Source organism: Fundulus heteroclitus, chromosome 14 (assembly GCF_011125445.2).
Source record: "Fundulus heteroclitus isolate FHET01 chromosome 14, MU-UCD_Fhet_4.1, whole genome shotgun sequence".
Classification (NCBI taxonomy): domain Eukaryota; kingdom Metazoa; phylum Chordata; class Actinopteri; order Cyprinodontiformes; family Fundulidae; genus Fundulus; species Fundulus heteroclitus.
Window position 1 is genome coordinate 28,841,914 of NC_046374.1, and position 20,556 is coordinate 28,862,469.

Here is a 20,556-nt window from a genome sequence, read left to right on the forward strand (position 1 = left end):
AATGAAAAAAAAAAATTAATTGTAGCTATTCAACAAGAGAAAACCACAACTTTGGCTTTATGAAGCTAAATCATTAACTGCCTCAGATTCTCATACACACGTCCATTATAACGTATCCACAACACCTATAGGTGGTGAAAATGAGCTCAAAAACATCATGGAGAGAAAGATAACTCATGCACATGGTATTTAGTATTCTAGAGAACATTTGTAGATGATGTTGATGGTTCTTTGTCCTTTTAGATGGCCTAACGTCTTTACAAATCAGTTCCAAGTTTAAATTTCCATCCTTCAACGGTTTGTGTGTAGAGGTCTAAAATAATAGGCACACAGCCACAGGTATGTTACCTGACCAGTACTCTCACCCTGACGCTGAGGAAACAAAGACTGTAAAACCAAAAGTATGCAGGTGGAAGGTGTGAAGCAGCAAAAGTATGGGAAAGTGAAACAATTTTAAAGATAAACGGTGAATTTAAAAACACCAGGGTAACAGTAGAAATCACCTCGGCAGGCCATGTCCAGTTTTATTAATGTTTTAAAGAGCTGATAACCTAATGTAATTTTCCAAAACAATAAAATAAACATGACAAAATAGGTGTTTCTGTGTAGTTTCAAGTCAAACACGCTTATTATCAGGTGAATATCCAACGTTTTAAAAAGCACCGTGGCACCAGTTAGGTCACTGGCTGGAAAATAAACCGTTGTCACGCTGTTGCTTCAGCAACAGAACAACTTGCAGTCACCTGACTATTCCACTCCCATGATGGAAACGGATGAAAACGTCAATGATTGGTTGAGCACATCTGGTCTGGCATTGGTCTGTGTACTGAAATCATCCGCCATTTCTGCTCAGTTTTATAACTGGCAAAGATGCTTTTCATTCCACATTAATGTATCAGACTTTCCTCTTTCACCTGTATTGGCTTACAGGTCAAACGAAACCTAATAGCTGACAGTTAACTGCCTTTAGCAAATTAATAGAATTTGCTAACTTCTTTACTGAAAAAATCCAAAAGATTAGAGGATCTGTTTGTACATCCATATTAAGTTCAGTACCAAAGTTGTCTCCTACCAGAATTGATTTTGACCAAATGCCCCAATTCAGCCAAATAAACTCCAAAAGCTTAGAGCAGATAATTCAGCAGTTAAGTTCCTCCTCAAGCTGCCTTGATGTTCTACCCACAGCTTTCTTTAAAAAAGTTTTACCTGTCATAGCGTCTGATTTGACTCAGATAATAAACGCGTCCCTCCTGTCAGGTGTTTTCCCCCAGTCCCTAAAAACAGCAAATATCAAACCACTGCTGAAAAAGAACAATTTAGACAAACTTCTACTCCAGAACTACAGGCCCATCTCAAACCTCCCCTTTATCAGTAAGATCATTGAAAAAGTTGTATTTCAACAATTAAACACCTTCTTAACTACGACCAGCCGCTTTGACGTTTTCCAGTCAGGTTTCCGTGCTCACCACAGTACAGAGACCGCCCTTATCAAGGTTTTTAATGACATCCATATAAATACAGACTGTGGAAGAACCACCGTGCTGGTTCTATTGGACCTCAGTGCAGCATTTGATACTGTCGATCACTCCATCCTGTTAGAACGCCTGGAGAACTGGGTCAACCTCTCTGGTACAGCTCTCAACTAGTTTAAATCCTACTTAAAGGACAGGGAATTTTTTGTATCAGTAGGTAATTTTACATCAGAGATGACAAAAATCACATGTGGGGTTCCCCAAGGGTCCATTCTGGGTCCCCTCCTTTTCAATATACACATGCTCCCTCTAGCTCAGATCATAAAAAACAACAACATCAGCTACCATAACTATGCAGACGACACACAGCTCTACATCACTATGTCACCAGGTGACTATAAACCAGTTCAGGCACTGAGTAAATGCCTGGAAGAAATCAATACGTGGATGTACCAAAATTTTCTTCAACTGAATAAAAACAAAACTGAAGTAATAATATTTGGACCATTAGAGGAGCGATTAAAAGTTAGCACACAGCTTCAGTCGCTTCAGCTAAAAAACACTAATCAGGCCCGAAATCTGGGAGTAGTGATGGACTCAGACCTGAACCTCCAAAAGCATCTAAAGACAATTACAAGGTCGGCTTTCTATCACCTGAGGAACATTTCCAGGATTAAAGGATTGATGTCTCAGCAGGATCTGGAAAAACTAATCCATGCGTTTATTTTTAGTTGAATAGATTACTGCAACGGTGTTTTCACAGGTCTGCCTAAAAAGTGGATCAGACAGCTGCAGCTGATCCAGAGCGCCGCTGCCCGCGTCCTCAATAAGACTAAGAAAGTAGAGCACATCACCCCAGTTCTAAAGTCCTTACACTGGCTCCCTGTATCTCAGAGAATAGACTTTAAAATACTTCTGTTAGTCTATAAATCCCTAAATGGTTTAGCACCTAAATACATCACAGACTTGTTATCGGTGTATCAACCCTCCAGACCACTAAGGTCTTCTGGCTCCAGCCTGCTCTGCAGAACCAGAACCAGAACCAAACATGGAGAAGCAGCATTTAGTTCCTATGCTCTGCTTATCTGGAACAAACTTCCAGAAAACTGTAAAAGTGCGGAAAGCCTGAGTTCTTTTAAATCAAGATTACAAACACATCTGTTTAAAATTGCCTTTGACTGTTCTAGTTAAACAGTTTTACTGTTTTTAATGTTCTTTTTCGTTACTACATTCTATCCCTACTTGCTTTTATTCTATTTTCTATCTACATTTTATTATTTTGCTATATCTTAATCATGTAAAGCACTTTGTATTGTCTTGTACTGAATTGTGCTATATAAATAAATTTGCCTTGCCTTGCCTTGCCTTGCCTTGCCTTGCCTTGCCTTGCCTTGCCTTGCCTTTATTATTCACTCTTTTGGACAACTTTAATGGCATACCCATTTTAGGTTTCATACTCCAGTCCCAGATCCAAATATACGTGAATGGAAGGTTCTCCTTTTGTGCTTCAGATTTTGTTTATGTTTGTCACCATAAAGCTTGTTTTTTGTTACTTTTTATCCTTCCAGTGTTTAGCCTGTATTGCTTTGACAACTTTCTATGTGTCACTTATACATCAGATGTGTGATTATACTTAAAAGGAAGTTGGCACTCAAATCAAAGCAACAGGTCTGCTTTCTTTTGAGCATTTCGCGGCAGACTGATTAGTAGATCAGGTTTAACAGGAGTGAAATGGACTCTGCTGACTTTCCATCCATTTCCTTCAGCCATTTCACTCTCTAAGTGAAACAGTTGAGCTTTTCGTGCAGGTTTCCGAACAGAGTCAGAGAGAAAACACAGCAAGGCGTTCTGAGGACCGCTGCTGAGGCTCAGCTAAAAGGGTTCAATGATGTGCAGAAAAACTCCTAAATCTACACAATGAAAGACGCAGCCAGTCAATCAACCAAGTAATCAATCAGTCAGTCAATTATTAAACTCGTTTTGTACCGGTCTATCTTTCTGTGATTAAATAAAATCACTTTTTGCCTTCATTTTCCTCTGCCTTAATGGTTTTCCATCTTATGAGATGTTTCTTTCCTGTTGTGAGCTTTTTGGTGCTACTTGTATATTACATTTATTTTAGATCATTTTTGTGCATGTTTTGTATATCAGCTTTTGTCTCTGTAGTTTTTTTGTATCTCTTTTTAATGCTTATCCTGTTAATTTCTAGTCTTTTTTGTTTTTCTTAATATCTTGTTAATTTGCCATTTCACAAATTCATCCTCCCAATTTCCCCTAAATTACTGCATTTCACTTAATTTCTACTTGTAATTAATGCCAGTTAAGCGTGTAGAAAAATGTGCTCTGTTCTTAAGGAACGAGCCAAGATCTTTTGGATCATAAATCCAAACAGCATGTTTTGGTCAAAGAGGATTTTTATCAAAATATATATATTTTTTTATTTTACCTTTATTTATACAGGTATTCTCATTGAGATCTATTATCTAATTTTCAAGAGAGACTTGCTTGATAAAACAAAACAACAACAAAAAAGATAACATTTTACAAACACAGTAACAATACAAGAAATTGAAACATTTGACCCAATTAAATAAGTGGATAAAATATAATAATACTTCGAAACAAGAGCAACTTACTTAAGAACATTTCTCTTTGGGCTTAAAAGAAACTTAAATTGTCCCAGAGGAATCAAAGATAACACAAAATAAGATAAGAATTCCTTTATTGTACTGCAATGAGGAAATTTGGGTGTGACAGTGGCAAAGACACAGCCAGTTACACACAGTAATTAGTAATGAATAAACAAGAATAAACCAGTCTAATCTAAAAATTTGCTCTAAAGAAACACCAAAATTAAAAGATAAAAAGTAAATACCAGAGTAGATACTGAGATCCATAATTGAAAAAAGTGTAAAGAAAACAGGAACATATATGCACAACTAGATTAATAGAACAAAGATAAAAGTATAGAAAACTACAGAAAAACCTTAATAGAAACACTGCCACAAGCTGCCGGCTCACACGGCACTCAAGATAAAAATAAATTCATTCATTCATTAATAATAAAAAAAAGATCGTGCTGTTGAGTATTCCATGTTGATGGGGCAGAGTACGAAAATGTTTTTGTTTTTTCTGATCGTACTGATCTACACCCTGTTATGAACCATAATGGTCCATGATAGACAGGATCAAACATATGCAGAGAGGTGGCAGGTGCATTAAAATAGACAATACCATGAAATCAACAGTTCTGATTATCAGTCACCTTTAGCCCAAAACCTGCAGGTGTCCAATCTGGAAATGAAAGTTATTTTTTTCTGCATCACAGTGAATCCATTGATAAATCCAACTGTAGTTTAGGACTGGATTTACCAATGTTCAGAGCTAAACCTGATGGAAAATCTATGGTTTCACTTGCAGAGGGCAGTGGACAAATTAATTTTGTTTTATTCTGTTTAACGTTTGTCTTTTTTTTTTCAGGCATATTTAGATATTTTTTTATAGAGGTTCCCTGTTTCTCTGGGTGAATATTGCACACACTTCCTCCGTATACATAGTTTAGCCCCTCCTCTTTAAGGATTTTACAAATAGTAAATGCACACCTCTCAAGTGGTTTCCCCCAGGCTTTAAAAACTGCAGTTATTAAACCACTGATAAAAAGAGCAATCTTGACAAGTCACATCTGTAGAATTACAGGCCAATCTCCAACCTGCCATTTATCAGTAAAGTTATTGAAAAAGCTGTGTTTTGGGAGTTAAATACCTTACTTATAATTCCCAGCTGCTTTGATGTTTTTCAGTCTTGTTTCCGCGCTCACCACAGTACTGAGACCACCCTCATCAAAGAGTTCAATGACATCCACATAAATACAGGCTCTGGAAAAACCACAGAGCTGGTTGTGTTGGACCACAGCGCAGCATTTTACACTTTTTATCATGCTATATTATTAAAGTGACAGGAGAGCTGGGTCATACTCTCTGGTGCAGCACTCAGTTGGTTAAAATCCTCCCTAAAGAACAAGGACTTCTTTGTGTCAAATAGGTAACTTCTCATCAGAGCGGACAAAAATCACATGTGGGGAACCCCAAGGTTCAATCTTGGGACCCCTTCTATTCAATAACTGTGCCCCCAGGTTAAAACAAGGAACAAGAGTAGTTACCATAACTATGCAGATCATACATAGCTTTATATATTACAATGTTGCCAGATGACTCAGAACCCAGCAATGCACTGATTAGATGCTTAGAACAAATCTATGCATGGATGTGCCAAAACGTTCTCCAGCTGAACAGAAACAAAACTGAAGTTATTATCATTGGACCTGAAGAGAAATGAACTAGAGTCATAATGCAGATTCAGTTATTACAGCTACAGACAAGTGATCAAGCCCAAAATCTGGATGTAGTGATGGACTCAGACCTGAACCTTCAAGGACAGATAAAGACAGTCACAAAGTCAGCCTTCTTTCACCTGAAGATTATTTCCAGGATTAAAAGAATGACATCCCAACGAGCTCTAGAGAAACTAATCCATGCTTTAGTCGCATTGATTACTGCAACGGTGTTTTCAGAGGTCTCCCAAAAAATCAATCAGACAACTGCAGCTGATCCAGAATGCTGCTGCTTGTGTTCTCACTAAAACCAGGAGTATAGACTACATCACCCCAGTTCTAAAGTCCTTACTCTGGCTCCCTGTACCTCAGAGAATAGACTTTAAAATACTTATGTTAGTTTGTAAATCACTGAAAAGCTTAGCACCTAAATAGATTAAAGACCTGTTGTTGCTGTATCAACCCTCCAGAGCACTCAGATCTTCTGGTTCTGGTCTACTCTTCATACCCAGAACCAGAACCAAACTTGGAGAAGCTACATTTCGATCCTATGCTCCACTTTTCTAGGACAAACTTCCAGAAAGCTGCAAATCAGCCAAAAACACTGAGTTCCTTTAAATCAAGACTGAGACCCACCTTTTTAGATTTACTTTCAGCCATAATAACATCAACACTGACCAACATTTTTGATGAGTATTGATGTTTTCACCTGATACATTTTAATGTTTGTTACTGGTCTTACAACCAGTGGCTGTTTCAATATGTTTCAATGTTTTCATGATGTAAAGCACTTTGAACCACATTGCTACTGAAATGTGCTACACAAATAAACCTGACTTGACCGAGCGCTGTTTTGATGTTTTGCATCCTTTTCTGGTTCCAAACATGTATCAAAAGGTGCTGTGATCTCCAACCTTTGAATCTGTACCTTGGAGACCTCTAACATGGATTACAGTACGAACGATAGGAATGAGGAAAAAAGAGGGAGGGGATTACATGTCCGCCCAGACTGCTCCAACAGCCCAGGCAGCATACTTTCCACCTGCACCACTCCTCTGCCACTTCGGAGGAACTCTGACAACCCCCCTCCCTCCCTGTTCAGTCACACGTTTCCTGAAGACAACCTGTGATTACTTTGTCTGTGACTTTCTTTTGGCATCTAGATTGTCTTAATCTGCCCATCAAACCTCAAAGGAGCTGACAGACTGGAGCAGAAAGAAAAACTTTCAGTATGAGAGTCATAATCAAAGAAAAACAAGATGTTGCTGTGAGCAGACCGATTGAAGAACAAACTGCACCAATGTTAGGAAAAATTAACTAACTGCTTATTTAATTCGGCTTGTCTTTTGATTCTCAGTCTTTCACAACTTATTTGTATTTTTAAAGACAAAACGACATTTTTTTTACTTTAAAGTCAGCACTTAACTTGAGTTAAATGCTACAAACCATAAAAAAGAAAAAAATATTGACTATAAGTTGTGTTTGTTAAATCAGTGTTTTTATTGTTATAACAACCAAGAAATTAAATAAAGTTGGTACTTGGTATACATTCTGGAAAGCAGAATATCTCGACAAATTCAAAAGTCTAAACAATAAGCAAATTAAATTGTTTCATTTTGACTTGTACAGTTTTAACCTGGTTAGGACCTTGGGCCTGATTCTTAAGAATCACCTGCTAAACCAAGTTGATTTATAGGCTGCTGTACATCAAAATAAAATATGGAATAAGGAAAATATTAAAAGTGTGAAAGTGATTTTTTTTTTTATTCAAAATTGTCCAAATTAATAAGAGAATAGCCACTGTGCAGTACCTGTACACTGTGCTGCAGGTCAATAGATAAACAGATAAACATTAAATGTACCTTGTGTTTCATTTGGGTATTTTATACCAGGATGATACAGCAGGGTTTTGTATACTTTCTAGAATGTTTCACACGAGTTATTGGCACCAATATTATTCAAATGCCAGATGGAGATGGACAGAGAGTGCTTTATTATGCCATATTTAAATATTAGGGGAAGAAAAAAGTGTTGCACACAGCAGCTCCACTCATATTTCCCAAGCAACTTCCCACAAGCTAGGATAAAACTCTTCTCTTTCATGCCCTCGATTCATTTAACTAATAAGAAAAAATGAACTGAAGCCTCATTAAGATAGTTAATTTTCTGTTTTCCCGCATTTATCCAAATACTTTAAAGCACTCAAACTCCAGCAGTATCATACATCTTCTTGTGATAAAATATGTCACAATGAACTTCTGCTTTTTACAAGTGTGACAGAATATTACATGTGTGTTGAAGGAAGGACTTGCCAGAGTACACACACACACACACAAGTTGGAGGTATGGATAGGAAAAATCGAGCATACACAAACTGTTATAAGGCAGCAGACCCACAACAAAGCATCTCCTTAGACAGCAGGTGAGCTGTATCATTCAAAGTATTTTGGATATTTTGTCTGTACTCTTTATGGTGTAAACACTGTGTAACTGAAAAGCCTCGCCTACAGTACAGTTTTCATACCACAGTGACTTTTTCACATTTTGTCAAATTTCAACCTCAAACTTTAATGTACTTTATTAATTCAATTCAATGTTATTTACATATCGCCAATTCACGACACATGTCATCTAAAGGCACTTTACAAAGTCAAGTTCAATCAAATCCTCCAGACAGATTGATCAAAACGTTTCCTCTCTAAGGAAACCCAGCAGGTAGCATCAAGTCTCTCCAAGCAGCATTCACTCCTCCTGAAAGAGCGTAGAGCCACAGTGGACAGTCGTCTGCATTGTTGATGGCTTTGCAGCTATCCCTCATACTGAGCAAGCATGAAGCGACAGTGGAGAGGAAAACTCTCCTTTAACGTGAAGGAGAACCTACAGGAATCCTTTCTATGTTATATGGCGATGATAGCGATGATCTGTCTTCCTTGGATGATGTCAGAACTAACAGAACACCAGACTAGGTGAACCTACTATGAAGAAAAAATAGACAAAGAGAACAAATGGTTAAAAGATGAAATAACAACAAATTATTAGGATTTTTTTTATAAACCTTATAAAAACACGTGAATTAAATTCCCCCCCCCCCCCCACACACACACACACACACTTTCATACTCCTAAATAAAACCCAGTGCAAAAAATTGTCTTCAGAAGTCTCCTAGTTTGTACACAAGGCAAGTTTATTTATAAAGCACTTTTCAGTAACAAGACGATTCAAGGTGAACAAAAAATGACATTACAAAAGGAAAAAAAAACATTACAGAGACAGAGGGAAATCATTACAGAGGAGAGCACATTGCAGTGGAACAGTAGCAGCAGGCCAAGATATAGGATAAGTTGCACTACAAACTTCAACACTAACATTTAAAGGCTACTTTCAGCAAATTTGAAGTCTAAACAAATTTTATAATTGATTTAAAGGAACTCAGGGTTTAAGCACTTTTACCGTCTTCAGGAAGTTTGTTCCAGATAAGTGGAGCCAGAAGACCTGAGTGGTCTGGAGGGTTGATACACTGATAACAAGTCTGTGATGTATTTAGGTGCTAAGCCATTCAGGGATTTATAGACTAACAGAAGTATTTTAAAGTCTATTCTCTGAGATACAGGGAGCCAGTGGAAGGACTTTAGAACTGGTGTTATGTGCTCTACTTTCTTAGTCTTGGTGAGGACGCGGGCAGCAGCGTTCTGGATCAGCTGCAGCTGTCTGACCCACTTTTTAGGCAGACCTGTGAAAACACCGTTGCAGTGATCAATTCTACTAAAAATAAATGCATGGATTAGTTTTTCCAGATCCTGCTGAGACATCAGTCCTTTAATCCTAGAAATGTTCTTCAGGTGATAGAAAGCCGACCTTGTAATCGTCTTTAGATGCTTTTGGAGGTATTTTTCTCACTCTGATTTCTTCTGTTCTACAGTTTTGCATTGCATTACATTGAAATGACTGTTGTTATTTCAGCTTTTAACTTTTTGCTCTCTCTCTTTTTTCTTCATAGAAGGTACACCTGGTCTGGCGTTCTGTTAACTGTGACATCATCCAGGGAAGACAGGCTCACCCGCTACTACCATCTAATGTAGAACAGATTACTGGATCAATGTGTGCTTCTGTGCTTTTTGTCTGTCTTGTTGTGTCTCTGCTCTGTCTTCTGTAACCCCAGTCGGTCGAGGAAGATGACCGTTCATACTGAGCCCGGTTCTGCTGGAGGTTTTTCCTTCCCGTTAAATGGGGAGTTTTTCTTCCCACTGTTGCTTCATGCATGCTCAGTATGAGAGATTGCTGCAAAGCCATGGACAATGCAGACGACTCTCCCTGTAGCTCTACGCTTCTTTAGGAGTGAATGCTGCTTGTCGGGACTTTGATGCAATCAACTGGTTCCCTTATATAGGAAATTTTTGACCAATATGTATAATATGATTGAATTTGACTTTGTAAAGTGCCTTGAGGTGATATGTTTCATGAATTGGCGCTATATAAATAAAATCGAATTGAATTGAATTGAGGTTCAGGTCTGAGTCCATCACTATTCCCAGATTTCGGGCCTGATCAGTGGTTCCTAACTGAACTGTGTGCTAACAAGAGCCTGTCTGCATGTCGTTTAAGTGTGAATCCAGCTGTGCTGTGAAGGCCACAGAGGTTTGATCCAGAGCATCGAGAAGACAAAGAACCACAGCAAAAAATCAGGGAGAAAGTTGTGGAGACGTTTGCGCTTTGAATCACCTTGTTACAGAAAAGGGCTTTATAAATAAACTTGCCTGGCCTTGTTTGCTCTGCAGATTTGGCTGAATCCAAATCTGCACAGCGTGGTTCAGATTTTTATATGTAAAAAGAATAAAAGTCTCTCCAGCTGTGAAAGGTCAACATGGGTATAACGCTGGTTCAGGACACAGATGATTAATAGGTTGTTTTTTTATCAAATGTAACTGTGTGCCTCTGTCCCTGTGCCACCCTGGGCAGCTGCCCGTTTGACCCATATCAGAAACCACCACTGTGGGCCAGAGTCTCATATATTTTGTGATCTATTTTATTACAAATGATACGTCAGGTTAACGCGTGCTCTCATCCAGGCTCTGGCCAGATTTCTGTTTTGGACCTCAGCCCATTCAGTGAATCCGGTTGAAATCATGCCGGTGCCGCTGGCCTCGTTGGTAAATCCATCTCCTTATCTTTCTTTCGCCTTTTTCTTCCGCCCGCTTGTCTTTGTCACGGCTCCCCACCTTAAAGGGGAACGGAGAAGAGGTGGAGAGCGAAAAAGAAAGAGAGACTGGGCGAGAGAGAGGAGGGGTAAACCGGTTCAGCAGGTCTAGCCACCGCGGCCTAACCCAGGTTCACTCCAGCCTGTTGTCACCGTTATTTCTGCAGCGCATGCGCGCTTGCGCCTGTTTCCTGCTTTTTTTTTTTCAAAGGAGTACCTGAGCTGCTGTTTAGACCCACCTCTATCAGCTCTGACTCAGTGTGTGTGTGTGTGTGATCGGGGATATCTTCCGTTTTTTTTTTTTCACCCACTCTCCCGTTATTTGAAGGTGCAGCGGACTCCGCTCTGACTTTACCTGCCTCACCTGAGCAGACTCACCTGTCCGGACATCTTTCTTTCTTTCTTTCTTTCTTCCCGCTTCAAAACCGAAAGGCTGACTTTCAGAGAAAGGAAAGTGCTGAATATATTAGAAGATAAAAAGCTTTCGGAACAAGAAGAAAGGGCGCAAGGAAGAACGAAGAAGAAGAAAAAGCGGATCGACCCATTTTCCCGCTGGCTTCCTGCTTTTAAACGCTTACCTGGTCTGACGCCGCTTCTTTTCTAAAACCTCACTACGCGAAATAAAAAAATAAAAAAGAAAAAAAGAAAGAAGGAAATATTAAAATAAGGACTGGTTGGTTTTGACCGAGCATGCCGCGGGCCTTTCTGGTGAAAAAGGCGAACGTTTCGCCGGGAAAGCGGAACTGGAGCGAGCTCCCCGATCATGAAAGAGGCGACGTCTACATCCCAGGTGAGTCCGCCGCTGCAGTAATGAGCCATGTTTTGCTGCTTGAGGAAAACAAAAAAAAAAAACTGAGCACCAGTGGGGACAACTGTGGGGGCCGGGAGCCACACTGCAGAGGGGGGGATAGATGCGTCTTCCTGTGCCTTTTTTTTTTTTTTTTTTTACGCACAGATTGGAGGGTATTTTACGCAGGGCTTTGGAGCGGGCCAGGAATGTTATGTGTCGGTGTGGCAGGTGGTGCGCGGAGGCAGGGGGTGTCCGGCGTGTGCTTTGTAACGGGGCCACCTCACAGCCCGCGAATAACGGGAAACCCGGCGGGGCCCCGCGAGGCTGCAGGTTCGACGCTGGCTGCAGAAGTTGATTCTTTTAATTTGTGTTTCTGTAAAAAAAAATATTTAAAAAATCGGTTAATTTTATAGCTTTACTTAGAATAAAAAAAATGTCAACATAGTTGTTTTTTTTTTTTTTTCATGATCATGATTAAAGGTAGCTTTGAGGCCGATCACGTCGGCTTCTCTTTAATCAGAAAAGGCCCGTTGCTTTCCACGTCGACCTTCAACCCCAGACTACTTCTTCCTTGTTCGGTCGCTCCGACTTATAAAACTCCACACCTATACAGGCCCGCTCCCTGAACTGGTTTATCGCTCAAAACGCGTCCCTCGGTTAAGTCTCCGCGGACTCCCTGGAATAAACACAAAACGTGTCCAATCAAGAGCCAACGTGATGTTGGTTCCTGAAGGGACCCGCTCACTGTCAAATCCTGATGCGGTTTTCGATCAGCTTTCCATGGAAATTAGGATTCGGGGATCACAACTATCACTCTTTCGCCCCCCCTCTCCCCACCACCACCCCAACCCCCGACACTCTTTCTTGAAAACAATCCCCATTGTTGCCGTCGGCGGAGTTTTTTATTGTAACAGGCCGCCGGTATCAGATAACAAGTAACGGACTACACCCTAAACCCTCTCCTGCCACTCTCTGACCCTTCCCCCGCTCCCTTCCCTTCCTCTCCTCTCCCGTTAACTTTTAATCATTGACTGACATCCTCCTGGCAGTTTCAAATAGGACGAACGAGCTGATTTCAACTCGATAAACGTTTCTGATTGAACGCTGTAAGGGGTGCTGTGCATGTTTACATTTATAATCTGGTCTTCTAATCAACTTTAGCCAGTGTCTCCGTCTCTGCTTTACCTGTTTTACCATGAAGATGTTGTGTTCAGGGGCTCACGGTGTCCTTATCTGACCAGTGAACCGTCTTCTGCATGTTTGCTGACCCCTTTACATGACTTCTGGCAAAACTACCAACTAAATGACCAAAGGCTTTTTTTTTTGCCACCTTCCCATAAAGGCCAAATTTGTGGAGCGTGCGGCTCATAGTCCTGTCCACAGGTTTTTCCTCCAGAGAGAATCCAGCGTTTGCTCAAAGTTTGGGATATTAATTGATTAATGGGACATTAAATTTCCCCTCAACTTCATCCCTGACATGTCTGGGGTCTTTATAGTGCAGTCTCTTCACTGATGTCCTCTGAAGAGGCCTCCACAGAACAGCTGGATTTCTGCTTGGACTGAATTACTCAGTTTAACTCTTTTTTTTACTAATTAGGTAATTTATGAAGGCATTTGATTGCACTGGATTTTATTTAGGGCGGTGGAATTAAAAGGTGGCTAAATACAAGTCTCACACTGTTTCAGATGAACGTCTGTTCATTTCTGAGTAACGCAGCTCACGTTTGGCTATTATTTCAGATTTTGAACCGGGGACTGGCTTCTAAAAAAAAAATAAAAATCTGTGAACTAGTCCTTTAAGTTTCAAATGGCAGTCCAGAGTCAGGTGCCAACCGCTGTACCTTTGGTGACGTGGACAGCGATTTCTAACAGTTCCTGAAACTTGTTTTTGAATTGCTTGTGCCTCCCACTCACACAGCTACGCCCTGTGCAGAGAGCCTTATTACCGACATTTGTTAGATATTTTCACGGGGTGGTTTTCTGACTGATTGGTTTTTTTTTTTATAAATTTTTTAGCATGAAGTGACTGCAAGTAAAATCATTTCAGTCCTATTACATCATTGAATTAAAACATATAGATTAAAATAAACCCGGAGCACCTGTACACAACGACTCGTTGTCAACACCCTTTTTTACCAATACCCAGCAACGGTCTCTCTGCTACAGTTTCTGGTATGTGCCGTTACTTGATGTACCTGCCTGGAGTGCGTTGGCGTCCACACACACAAAAACAAAGGAGGCCACAGACGAAATGAAAACACTCACACACACACGCACAGTGAGGTATGATAATTATCTTACTGAGAAAGAGAGTGGAAGGTGTGCTGAATACTTTATTATGAGCAAGACGATGCCATCAGGTTGTACGGTTTTCCAGGAGGTGTGTCTGTGTGTGTGTGTGTTGGAGTTTTATTTTTATCTCATAATCCACAAACATGTGTCAGGGCCTGTTTCTGATGGATCATCGGTGTTAATACGTTCTGCTTTGGGCCTCCTATGAGATTAGATACAGCTGATGGGATTTTAGTTGAGTAACAGAAATCCTAATGTTGCAAACAGCAACAAATAACAATTGTTCTTGACATAATGTTAAGAATGAGCTGTGCCTCTTTTTTTCTTGCTCATCTTTATTTATTTTTTTACTGGGAAGTAGTTTCATTCAGGAAGGAACTCTGTGAAATGTAACTTTTTCTAAATGATCATATGTAAAACTATGGCATAAAAAGATCTTACATTTGTCTTTCTAAAGAAGTCAGCGATACCCAGTTGAACGAGTTATTCTGCATTTCGTTTCCTTTTGCAAGAATACCCACACTCCTTTTAGTTTGTGTGTATGTCAGATAGACAAATTAGATTTCTCTATAAGGTGTTATTTATTTTTAATTGTAGTTTGAATTTTTTGTGCCTTTTTTCTTTTTTTTGTTTGGTCAAAAATTTCAAATGTCTATTCTAACAATAGCATTTTATGATAAAAGATGGTGGCCTTTAAGGATTTCTGGATTTTACACTATCAAAAACAAAACAAAACAAAAAAAAAACACAGTGTAAGGTACTGTACCTTTAATTGTAGCTAGCTTTGGTTAAAAAGAAACAGGCTCTATCACCCTGTTTGGCACTGAGAGGCTTTCTGTTGTGACTGTGCGTTTTCTTCAAAGGATTACATAAGAAGACATCCAGATTTCACACACAGCACATCTCCTGTAGAAGCCAATATGTGTAAAGTCTATATAAGACGGGAAATTATGTGTGTATGGGTGTGTGTTTCACCAGAAAAGGCAAATTGGTTTTTCACCGCACAGCTGGCCGTTTGTATTATCTTTCGCTTTATAAGAAAGCTGAAGTGGGAATAAATCGGCTTTTAACTGTAAGAACAGCGTCTTGACATTTCCTGTTTACCATCTCACCCCGGTAAATGCGTGTCAACCATAAGATTCTGGTTTAAAAACACTCCAGTGGCTTTAAGTGTTGGCTTAGCCCCTAGATCTCCTAACAATCAAAGTTATAAGACTTTAGATTCTGACTTTAAATTAACGCACTAGATCTTAGGTCCCACTAATGTTCTGTTAAAGCACCTCCATGACACGATTTAATTACAATCATTGTGTTTACGACACTAGTAGAAAGTCAAATATTGTGTTTTACCTCCGGCACCTCTGGTACGCAGTATGTTCTCTAAAGCTCAACAACATGTGTACAAACAGGCTAGTCAAAAAGGCGCCACCACAAAGTCACTCTGTGAATTTATCATCCTGAGCCACACTCCATTTTTGTTGGCGGCCGTAATATACCGAAAACAATTTATAGTATTTCCATTAATCACTTATTGTTTTTTTTTCCTCTTTTCTCATCAACTTGTGCATCTAAGGGTATTCAAGAATAATTAGCCAAAATCTAACCTAATATAGATGTGACTTTCACACTGCTATTGAAATGAGAATACATTTTTATGCACATAAATTGATTTCTTTTCCCTTTCCTTGATTAAGTGAAAGCAGAGTTTCAGATTAACAAATCAGATTTATTTTGTATGAAGCAACACCTTTGACCCTTGTTATAAGATATAATTTTGATAGACACAGTGCTTAGTAATGTGCTGTTTCTTGTTTAAATGCTAAACAAATGCTAGCTTAATGACCACTCATGCATTTACAAAGCAAACATGAAACTGGCAAAACTTAAAAAATGGTGGCTCTAAGACATGCAAGTGTTAAATCAGTGAGCCTTGAATGGTGCCGGTGGATTCGGTGATCTGCTTTCAGTGTCGGCGCTAACGCTGCCTGAAGGTTAATGTTTATTGAATGGAGGAAAATGTAACGGACCCTACGAGCAGCCGGCTGCCGCAGACAATACACCTTTAGCAAACACACGCTGAGTCATACCCGACGTTTGATAAAGTTATCTACCGATTGTTGACTCTTTCTCTCGGCTGAGCAGCGTTATAAATAATAAGAAAAACATTAAACGCTAAGACGTGTGCAAACAGCACTGGTGTTCTTTCTTCTACTTTGTATTGAAGAAAGCACTTTTGGGTCTTTGGAACCCCTTCATCCAGTTACACCCAGACATACACACACCCCATTCATTGGTGAGGAGGGGGAAAGGAGGGGTGAGCAAACAATACAAGTTGAGATTAAATGTCCACAAGCAGCGGTCACCACAGAGACTATCAATGCACCGGAGTAATTAAGACAGTTTTTAAGCCATTTCAAGCAAATTCTATTCACTTCTCTGTATACAGTGTTGGGACCTTTAACTGGTTTAATCCTGACCAAACAATTAAAGATCAGATTTCTCCACGAAACTCCCCTTATAATTACACAATAAAATCTAGGAAAACCGCTATTCTTCTGTAACATTTTGTACGTTTCTAAGACCTGTGGGTTGGCAGATGGGGAGGGTGGTCCCAGGCTTAGAGAAAGGGACGTAGAGAACGTTTTCCAGCTAATCTTACTCCATCTTACTGAAAAGGAGTCTCAGACCGACTGTCATACCGTGGAATCAGGCTTTCTCCCCAGCCGTCAAATGGTGTACCAGATCTTTGCCTTCTGAATTGCTAAGGGGGTTCACAGAGTCTGATTTTCCAGCCTACTTGTGTTCCTGGCGTTTTTGAGTAGGCTGACTATCGTGTCCCCTGAGGCGTTGTGTGGAAGGTGCTGTGTGGAGAGCCAGGGACACTTTAAAAGGGTCTTTGTATAAGTAAAGCAAGAGCTTTACCCACATTCTTCACACAAAGTCAAGTACCACCATAAGACAAGATGGACAGATAAGATAAGATTAAGATATAAGATAGATAAGATAAGATGCCATTATTGTCATTATACATACAAGATACATACATGAAATTCCGTAGATCAGATGGAGGGTTAGCCTGAGATGCTGCGACTGAGTGCGCCACCATTAATGGCCAACCTGACCAACATGTCTTTAGTAGGGGAAACCGGAGCGCCCGGAGGAACCCTACGCAGATACGAGAACATGCACTATGGCTGTCCATTGTCTCTGATAGTGTTTATTGTGTTTATGGACAGGATCTTAAGGCATTGTCGTGTAAAGGAGGGCTTCTGGTTTGGGAATCTTTAGGTCTCATCCTTTCTTGTTGTGGATGATGTGGTCCTGTTAGCGTTGTTTTTGGACAAGACCTTCCGCACACACCGGCACAGACAAATATGTAGAGACCGTTAGGACAGTCCTGAGTCCCAGACCGGGGTTCTCAACAGGTTATGGATGGAATCCGCCCTCCAGGTTGGGGTTAAGTGTAGAAATTCAGGCATCTTGGTATCCCATGCATGAGTGATGATAGAAGGTAGTGAGACATGGGTAGATGGATTGGGGTCTGGTCTGTTCAAATGAAGGCGTTGCTTTCGTCAGAATGGTAATTAAAGAACTTTGCCAAAAAGCAAAGCTTTCGTTTTTCTGGTCCTGACCTTTACCTACGGTGACGAGATGTGGATTATTGCAGGAAAAAGTGAGATTCTAGATACAAGAGGCTGAAAATGTAGGATGGCTGGGCTCGCCGTTAGAGTTCATTGTGGAGCCGGGAGCTATTCCGGCTCAACCGGTTGAAGTGATTCAGGTCAGGACGACTCCTGGGCGCCCCTTTTGAAAATTTTCCAAGCCCGTCCCACTGGAAAGATAACCAGTGCAGACCTTGGGAATGGCTTGGGATTTCTGAGAAGGAGCTAGACGTCTGGGTTTCCATCCTAGACCTGTTACCTCTGTGGCCTGGAATCAGAAAAGGGGAGATGGATGGATGGATGGATGGATGGATGGATGGATGGATTTTGTCAAATCTTGTGAAGCAACAAAACTTTTATTCCATTCCGTAAATCATGGAGAGATCTGATATTTGTATTCTTATTTATAAGGTTTTGGGTTTCAATTAGAAGAAAGGTCAGAACAATCATCCAAAATCTTATAAAATGCAGTCATAATTTAGTATTGTTGACAGCCCTTCATAATAACCCGCTTGTTTCTCCGTAAACCCGGTCCCGGGATCCACAGGGGCTCCGTGAGTGGCATTTCATTACCAAATATGCTACTGAGGCCGCACAGAGCCCTCACTGTGTCCCGGCGTACCGTTAACTCTCTAAGTTTATAGATCAGCTTTTGTGTCTTCTCATCTTTAAAGATAGCTGAAGGGCCTCGTTTGCATTTACATTTGGGTTTTATCAGATTCCGGCCCGACAAACTAAACTGATTCCTTGTTTTCCCTCAGATAAGCCACACCTGCCAATGGGCTACCTGAAACACACACACACAAAAGCGCACCTTTATAATGGGCCGTTGGCTTTTTTTTCTTCTCTTCTGTCGATCATGGCGCTTTCTTTTGCCGTTTTTTCTTTATGTTCTGCTCGCGTACACCTTTTGCGGCGCGGTGCACGTCCGCACACACGGACCCTGACGCTCAGCCCTGCGGAGGCAGATTGTTTGAGGAAGGTAAAGAGCTGGTGCTGCAAGACCGTCTGGTTCAGCAAGTCTAACTGTTAAATGGGGTTGTCTTTGTATAGGTTGGTGCGTGTGTGTGTGTGTGTGTGTTTCTAGGCATGTGTCTGCGTGCAAAGTCATACTCAACAATAGGCCAAACAGGAGCACACCCACCCACACAAACGCACTTATTAAATTCTGTATGTTTGCTAGTAGAGCAAATGTGCAAATACGAAGCGGTGTAGGATGGCGGCCTATTGTGAAACCCAGTAATGGAATAATTTTCTCCTTTAATTTTCCCTGTTTGTATCTCCCTCCCTGTGTCAACAGTGTTCCAATTCACCAGTTTGAAAAGGCTTTTAAAACCCGCATTTACTATTTATTAAAAAAAAGTATTTATTGTCAGGTTTCACAATATCAGGAGCTAGGGATTTACGTTAAGTTCAAGACTAAAGCTGATTTAGCGATCAGACTTAAAAAGTAATATAAGTATACTCGTGACGATTCGATAAAGCATCTTTTTAAGAAAGGTCAGGTTGTTGGAAAAACATGAACCTGTTGTGATGATCCTGAGGTTTCCACTCTGCGCCCGCATTATGTGGAAGCTCTTTTGATTGCAGTTCAGCTGGAGTGGATATGAATGCCACAAAACCAATAAAACAGTGAGCTGTTTGCTGTTTTTTAGTTTAATTAAGCATTCAAAACAACAGCCAGCAGCGCATATTCCTGGTAAAAGGTGAACCCACATCCTTTAAATTCTAAGATTTCACCTATGGTATGTGAATTTGAGGGTACCTTAATGTTTCACATTTATTTTATTCTTTTTTTTTTGGCTTCATCTTTATTTAAATGAATAATTATACGATGAGTTAGCACAACATAGATTTGTATGGTTGCTGGTCATATTTTCCCTTTTGCCGACTTGGTAAACAAATCTACAAGTACATAGTAATTCTGTTTTATTTCGGTCTGATCAGAGGTCCTAATCCCCTTTTGTACCCATGCATCATAATTTTGTCCCTTAACTGTCTCCGTTTTTTACCCATAAACAAATATTTCGTCCCAATATGCCTATTGTTTCTTCCCAACATGTTTACAAAGTTTTATAAATGTACTTACCAAAGAGAGCCCAACAGATTTTACTTTCACAAGTGGAGCATTACTGCTTTCGCCACAGTGCTCCGCTTGGTTTATATATGCAAATAGCTTTGATTTGCAGTTTTCTCTGTTTAATACACCATTCTATTTCTATATAACCAAATGCAAAAACTCTAATATTAAGACGAATAAACTATTTTTGTAACTTTTTGTAGTCTACGACATTCTGCTATGAATGTCTTTCACAGGAACGTTTCAGCTGTCTCCATTTTCTGTTTGATTACCCAAAAAAAATGTGACACTCTTATGTTTGAATTGTTTAGGATTTTGGTTGTGGCCAAAATTAAAGCTAACCAGGATTTAATGCTGGACTTTTTACATGAGATGGACAAAAACGTCTCGACTTGATATTTTAAAAAGGGAATGAACACATTTACATAATGTAAATTATATTAGTCTAAAACAATCATATCACAATCTGAGTGATGATAATTTTTTCTCCCTGTTTTCCTGCCAGTCTCCATCTTTCCGCCATCGGTCCTGATGACGGAAGTGGAGGCCAGCCCTGCGGAGACGGTGCCGCTCTGCCTCACCAAACGCTCTCAGTCGGACAGCCTCGCCGAGCTGCCGTCCAGCACGGTGCTCGGACAGCCGCGGGATTCCACCGGGCCGCTGGAGGGGAAGTCGGACATCAGACGGAGCATACAAGGCGGGTCGTTGTATGTCCGTCCAAATCAAGGTAAGAAC

General features: G+C 40.2%; 1 protein-coding gene across 1 annotated transcript in view; it reads left to right on the plus strand.

The window, feature by feature from the left end:
- Positions 1-11,200: 11,200 nt before the first annotated feature.
- ovol1a (ovo-like zinc finger 1a) overlaps positions 11,201-20,556 on the plus strand; it is a gene marked incomplete in the record, with an annotated part of 21,806 nt that continues 12,450 nt past the window's right edge. Inside the window, 2 exon segments of the mRNA XM_036146684.1 lie at positions 11,201-11,787; positions 20,327-20,438. Of these exon segments, the coding sequence (XP_036002577.1) occupies positions 11,688-11,787; positions 20,327-20,438 (212 nt within the window).